Here is a 7,333-nt window from a genome sequence, read left to right as displayed (position 1 = left end):
CCTCTGCTTTTCAGATCTTAGTTGAGACCAGTTAAGACCATGCCACCAACCTGTGCACTCAGTTCCCACTTTTATGAACAAAGGATTTAAAAATCATTTTGGTGACCATACATACCCCCAGGCAGTCATATCAGTCATACTGCTGCTACAGTGTATTTGATTTCTGCAACCTCCCTAATCATTCACTGCCCCAGCTCAGGCAATCATCACTGTTCCCTTCCAGCTGCTTCCCGTCCTCTGATTCCGGACTATTCTATGCAAGGGAGTAACATTGCTTTTAAAGAACCTCTGGCCTGGCTTATTCCACGTGCAATAGAGACATAGATGTTTTTTGCTCTGGAGTTGGATATAAAATCTGAAAGACGACTTCAACATGGTTTTCCAAGTACATGCCTTCTTGATTTCAGGACGTATCATTAGAGCCCTTGGTCAATCTACCGTGCGTAAGTCAAGGACAAGTGGAAGAACAGTGGCTGTGCAATGCAGAATCTAATTGCACCTGGCAGCAGCCAACCCACAGGCTGTGATCACAACTTTGGTTTTAGGAGCAGCAGAGGATACACACAGAAAAGCATTATTTCACAGTACATCATTAGTCAAAGTCCAGTATAGGGGCTTAAGTAACAATCACTGTAACAGTGTATTGAACAAGGAATGTTGAATTGATGCTTCACAGTGTGGTCCCTCACCTTGGAGAAATGCACTCGACTGGTCTTTCTGACATCCACAATCACGGATACCTTCTCGCTGATTCTTGCCACAGCTTTGCTTGACCTTTATTATGTCTAGAAGCCTTTAAACCTACGTGTTTCTGTTTCGTTTTGTTTTTTTGAGACGGAGCCTCGCTCTGTCACCCAGGCTGGAGTGCAATGGTGCAATCTTGACTCACTGCAGCCTCCACCTGCCGAGTTCAAGCGATTCTCTTGCCCCAGCCTCCTGAGTAGCTGGAATTACAGGCGCCCGCCACCACACCCAGCTAATTTTTGTAGTAGAGACGCGGTTTCACTATGTTGGACAGGCTGGTCTCAAACTCCTGATCTCTGATGATACACCCGCCTTGGCCTCCCAAACTGCTGGGATTACAGGCATGAGCCACTGCCCCCGGCCTAGGTTATGTTTTAAATGCATTCTAGTTTCTCTGGATTTCTATTTTGGAACCTGCTTATTAGTTTGGGACAATCCCTCAGAGAGCAATAGGAAAGTTTCATCTAAATCTAACTGTATTCATAGAGGAAGCCTTGTGTGTTTTTTAAAACAAAGTTTTTGTTTATATTTAAGGTATGGAACATGATGTTATTAGAATTGTTACTGTAGTGAAACAAATTAACATATTCTCACAGTTCCCCATTTCCCCCCTGTGGTGAGGACAGCTGTAATCTACTCAGCAACAATCCTGAATGCAATATACTTTATTAACGATAGTTCTCATGTTGTTCCAAGTATTCTGAGCTTTTCAGCTAGCAGAGGATGAGAGGGACAAGGTGGTGGTGGCCCTGGGCATCTCAACCACGAGCAAGGTGAAGGCATTGAGGTGATGGCGGAGGTCAACGAGTGAGGGACGGCCTGGGGACTCGCCATGGGACTTTGAACATAAATGGTTTAAAATGTTAGTGTGAACTGAGTGAACTGATACCTCCCCTGCTGGGACATGTCCTTATAGGAACTCATGGAGCCAGAAGCTGGGACCAACAGGACTGCTGTTGCTGAGTTCATTCTGCTGGGCCTGGTGCAAACAGAAGAGATGCAGTCTGTGGTCTTGGTGCTCTTCCTCTTTGCCTATCTGGTCACAGTTGGGGGCAACCTCAGCATCCTGGCAGCTGTCTTGGTGGAGCCCAAACTCCACACCCCCATGTACTTCTTCCTGGGGAACCTATCAGTGCTGGATGTCGGATGTATCACTGTCACTGTTCCTGCAATGTTGGGTCGTCTCTTGTCCCACAAGTGCACAATTTCCTATGATGCCTGCCTCTCCCAGCTCTTCTTCTTCCACCTTCTGGCTGGGGTGGACTGCTTCCTGCTGACCGCCATGGCCTATGACCGATTCCTGGCCATCTGCCGGCCCCTCACCTACAGCACCCGCATGAATCAGACAGTCGAGAGGATGTTGGTGGCTGCGTCCTGGGCTTGTGCCTTCACCAACGCACTGACCCACACTATTGCCTTAACTACCCTCAACTTCTGTGGCCCCAATGTGATCAATCACTTCTACTGTGACCTCCCCCAGCTTTTCCGGCTCTCCTGCTCCAGCACGCGATGCAATGAGCTGCTGCTCTTTGCTGTGGGTTTCATCATGGCAGGTGCACCTTTGGTTCTCATCATCACCTCCTACAGCCACGTGGCCGCTGCAGTTCTAGGAATCCGTTCAGGGGAGGGCCGGAAGAAGGCCTTCTCCACCTGTGGCTCCCACCTCACTGTGGTTTGTCTTTTCTATGGAACAGGTATCTTCAACTACATGAGACTGGGTTCAGAGGAGGCTTCAGACAAGGATAAAGGGGTTGGAGTTTTCAACACTGTTATCAACCCTATGCTGAACCCTCTTATCTACAGCCTCAGAAACCCTGATGTTCAGGGTGCTCTGTGGTGAATATTTTTGGGGAGGAGATCACTGACCTGAGAGGTGATGGGGTCCTTCCTTTCCTGCCTTTTCTGGACTGAGAAAAATTTCCCATGAAGACAGTAACCAGGAAAAATTCAGCCAGAACTATTTTTCCTGTCTCCTGATGCTTGAAGATCGGTGTTACGTATCTGTCCTACTAGGAAACGCTACATAATTTATTCATTCAACAAATACTTACTAGATTACCTCTATGATCTGGACAGTCTTCCAAGGCATTGGTGAACAAAATGGACAAAAGTCTCTGCAGTCATGCAGCTCACATGCTATAAAAGTAGGCAAAATAAGTAAGCATCATATATACCGCATGATGATAATTTCTATAGAGATGAACAAAGATGTTAATATGAAGTCAGGTTCTACCAGGCAAGCCCTGTGGGCAAGTTTTACCCTGTTTTTGGCTGTGCCTACTTTCTGGGTAGAGTTAAACCTTGTAGTTCTGTGTGCCTGGAAAGTGACAAACGTCCTACAAAGAATGTGCAGTCGGTCAGTCACAGCCTAAGTGACCAAGAGTATTTCTGCAATATTTCCTTCTGGTTAGGACGTGAGATTCCCTGCAGTTCAGAATAGGGGAAGTTTTTTTGTTTGTTTCTTTGTTTTGTTTTGTTTTATTGTTGTTTTGTTAAAAACTTGTTAAAAAGTTTTTTAGAAAACCAAAACCTTGGGCCTAGTGCGATGGATTATTTCATTCGTTTGTCTTTCATCTTCATTTTTTTCTCTCTGCTACCACATAAGAATCCTGCTGGATGTTGACTGGGTGCAGTGGCTCATGCCTGTAATCCCAGCACTTTGGGAGGCTGAGGCGGGCGGATCACGAGGTCAGGAGATCGAGACCACCCTGGCTAACACGGTGAAACCCTGTCTCTATTAAAAATACAAAAATAGCCGGGCATGGTGGCGGGTGCCTGTAGTCCCAGCTACTCGGGAGGCTGAGGCAGGAGAATGGCGTGAACCTGGGAGGTGGAGCTTGCAGTGAGCTGAGATCCAGCCACTGCACTCCAGCCTGGGTGACAGAGTGAGATTCTGTCTCAAAAAAAAAAAAAAAAAAAAAAAAAAAAAAAAAAAAAAAAAAAAAAAAGAATCCTGCTGGATGTTTAGGGAACAGGAAAGGTCTAGAGAGGAAAAGAACCCCCTAAATTAAAACTGCATTCATACATAGATGATATATCTTAAGGTCATAAAAGGAATGTTTCCTCTCCATTCCCTGCCATGCCTTTTTCTCTCATTAAATGTCACCTTCCTCACACATATGATAAAGTTTTTGAAAGAGTAAATGTTTATATTACAATCAGGTCCTTAGATTTTTCAGTGTAGCATAGCCAATATAAACTTCTCCTCCAAAGTCTTACTTAGCTCTCTCAAAGCTCCTTGCTCAGCAAATACATGCCCATAAATGTAGTTCCTGGAAAGGAGGGATGCCTGCATGCCTGTCTTCCTTCCTTCCCAGTGTAAATATATGTATTTTAAAAATTATTCAGAATGTTATACCTAATAGTGGAAACATTCAGATGATATTATTTTGTCAAGTAGGAAATAAAAATCCAAATGTTCCTTCACTGCATCAAAAATCACACCGTTAACGCCTCTTAAAATTGTTGTGTTTTTTCCTCTAGCGATTTCCCGTATATGTGATATGCCCGTTTCACATCAGTAGAACCATACTGTTCTGTGATGTGCTTGTTTTTCATACGTATTATGCAATACAATCTTTTACATGATGAAGACTAATATCCTGCTTTATCTGTTTTAATGGTGGCACAGTATACCGTTAAACATATAAGCCACAATTTATTTCATCAAAACTCTATTTATACAATTTGGGTTATTTTCAATTGTTTTGCAACAACAGGATTGTGATGAATATTCTTACGGTGCTATCTTTCCAAATCTCTAGAAGTATTTTGCTGTGATTAATTCTTATGAATAACTTTATCATATTAAAGGATGTGCAAATACACATTTTGAGATATGCATACACACATCTCTCTTAATTTTTGAAACTTTTGCACCAGCTTACAAATTCACTGGATTATGATAGTGTCTGTTTACCCCCATCCCTACCATCAAGGGCTATGATAAATAGCATCTTCAATTTTTACAATCTGAAAGTTGTACAATTATAGTATTTTCATTGAATTTTTTCTAGGTTTATTGAAGTATGATTAAGAAATAAAAAAATTGTACCTATGCTGTAAGGCATGGTTTAATAAATGTATATATTGTGACATGATTCCCACAGTCAAGCTGATTTACATGTTCATCACCTCATAGTTATGGTTCTGTGTGTATGTGTGGTGAGAACATTTAAAAATCTATTCTTAGCAGATTTCAAGGACATCATACGTTCTTATTAACTGTAGTTGTCATGCTGTACAGTAGAACTCCAGAGCTTATTCCTTCTACCTAACTGAAACTTTGTGCCCTTTGACCAGCATCCAAGATCATCCTTGTTTTCCTCTGTAGGTAAAGTTGGTTTTTCATCCCCTGCCTTCTTTCAAGTTTTTCTTTCTTTCCTTTATTTTCTGAAGTTTAAATATGATATTTCTACATGTAGATTATTTGATATTTATCCTATTTTGTTGTTCTCTGAGTTTCCTAGATCTATGATTTGGTGTCTGTTATTAATGTTGGAAAATTCTCAGATGCTATTACTTCAAATATTTATTCTGTCCCTCTTTCTCTCTCTTCTCCTTCTGGTGCTACCGTTATGTATAAGTTACATCTTTCATAATTGTCCCACAGTTTTTGGATATTCTCTTTTAGTTTTTTCTTTTTTTTTTTTTCTATTTGCTTTGCTTTTCAGTTTGAGAAGTTTCTGTTGACATATCTTCAAGCTCTATTGACGTATCTTCAAGTTCACAGATTTTTTTTTTTTCCCTCAGGCACCTCTAGTCTACTGATGAGGCCATTGTCTTAGTCTACTTGGACTGCTATAACAGAATACATAGACTGGGTGGCTTACAAACAAGAGAAATTTATTTCTCACAGTTCTGGAGGCTGGAAAGTCCAATATCAAGGTGCTGCTAATAGACCTGATATCTAATGAGAGCCACTTCCTGAGTCATAGGTGGCTGTTTTCTCATTGCATCTGTACATGGTGCCAAGGACAAAGGAACTCTCTGGGGCTCATTTTGTAAAGCGCTAATCCCTTCCATCAGGGCTCTGCTCTCCTGACCCAATCGTTTCCCCAAGGCCTCACCCCCAAATACCACCACATTAGAGATTAGATTTCAACACACGAATTTTGACTAGGCATAAACATTCATGCTATGCACACATCAAAGGCATTCTTCATTTTTGTTATGGTGTTTTGGATTTCTAGCATTTCCTTTTGATTCTTAAAGTTGCCATCTCTCTGCTTACATTAACCATCTTACATATTGTACACTTTTTTCCATTAGATCCCTTTGCATATTAATCACAGTTATTTTAAATTCCCAAGCTGATAATTCCAAAATCTCTGTCATATCCGGTTCTGGTTCTCGTACTTGCTTTGTCTCTTCAGACCGTGTGTTTTGCCTTTTAGCATGCCTTGTAATTTTTGTTGAATGCTGGACATCATGAATGGGTAAAGGGAACTGTGATAAATAGGCCTTTAGTGGGAAGTGTTGTGTTTATATGGCCAGAAGTTAGGCTGTGTTTACTGTTTGCTGTAGCCATAGATATCAGTGGGTAAAATTTTCTCTGGTGTCCTTTTTATCTCCCTATTGTCTTTGGGTTTCTCTAGATATTCCTTTTTAAATAGGGTTAGAGCCTTGCAGTTCTTTCCATTGTAATCCTGTTATTACATAGGAGCCCTGCTGATGTGGTGGTGAGATGCAAGGGCAAGGAAAGCATTCTGTAATCCTGTGATTAGGTCTTGGTCTCACTCAGGTCTCATGATGAGTCAGTGCCCCTGCACTGTTACTTTCACAAGTGCTACTCAGCTTCCTCCTGTCCCCTAAATAAGACAGGACGTTTAGAGTTGGGTATTTCCCTTCCTCCATGTTGAAGGTTAGAGGGAGCTGGATATTTTTCTTCCCCCACTTTGTCAATTAGGCTCTGATAAAACCTATTGTGGGGTTTTACCTGTAATCCCAGCACTTTGGGGGTCCAAGGCAGGTGGATCACTTGAGGTCAGGAGTTCAAGACCAGCCTGGCCAACATGATGAAACCCCATCTCTATTGTACTAATAATACAAAAAATTAGCCGGGCGTGGTGGCGCATGCCTGTCATCCCAGCTACTCCAGACGCTGAGGCAGGAGAATCGCTTGAACCCGGGAGGTGGAGGTTGCAGTGAGCTGAGATTGCGCCATTGCACTCCATCCTAGATGACAAGAGCAAAACTGTTTCCAAAAACAAAAACAAAACCTACAGTGGGTTAGGCTCTGGTAAGATCATCTCCCTTGAGAGCCAGCCGTTATTAAGGAAATATACTCTGAGCATATTTCAGAATTCCTGTTGGGGGTGTGACAGAGGTTGCTTTTCTCCTTCCCCTGTCAGAAGCATAAAAGGATTCTTCTACAATCTTCACAGTAAGAATCTGGTGGTGTTCCTGGAGGTAAAACTCAGGAAACTGTGAGGGTCCTCTTGAGACTCCCCACACCTCAACCCAGACTTTCTAATTCCCAAGCAAGTTCACACCGATTCTCCAGCTTGTCAGTCACAGTCTCGGTGTGTGTAGTAGCTGTGCTGGCCCCAGCAGTGGGCCTCTGCGAGTTCACACCGATTCTCCAGCT

General features: G+C 42.5%; 1 protein-coding gene across 1 annotated transcript; it reads left to right on the top strand.

Moving 5' to 3' along the window:
- The first annotated feature begins 1,666 nt into the window (after window positions 1-1,666).
- Window positions 1,667-2,584, top strand: LOC111521377 (olfactory receptor 3A2). Its single transcript, XM_023184761.1, has one exon. It carries the CDS (start codon window positions 1,667-1,669, stop codon window positions 2,582-2,584), a length of 918 nt encoding a protein of 305 aa, XP_023040529.1.
- The last annotated feature ends 4,749 nt before the right edge of the window (window positions 2,585-7,333 follow it).

The sequence above is a fragment of the Piliocolobus tephrosceles genome, chromosome 16 (genome assembly GCF_002776525.5).
Source record: "Piliocolobus tephrosceles isolate RC106 chromosome 16, ASM277652v3, whole genome shotgun sequence".
Lineage (NCBI taxonomy): Eukaryota > Metazoa > Chordata > Mammalia > Primates > Cercopithecidae > Piliocolobus > Piliocolobus tephrosceles.
Note: the sequence above shows the minus strand (reverse complement) of the source record. Positions and strands in the feature narration are given on the sequence as shown.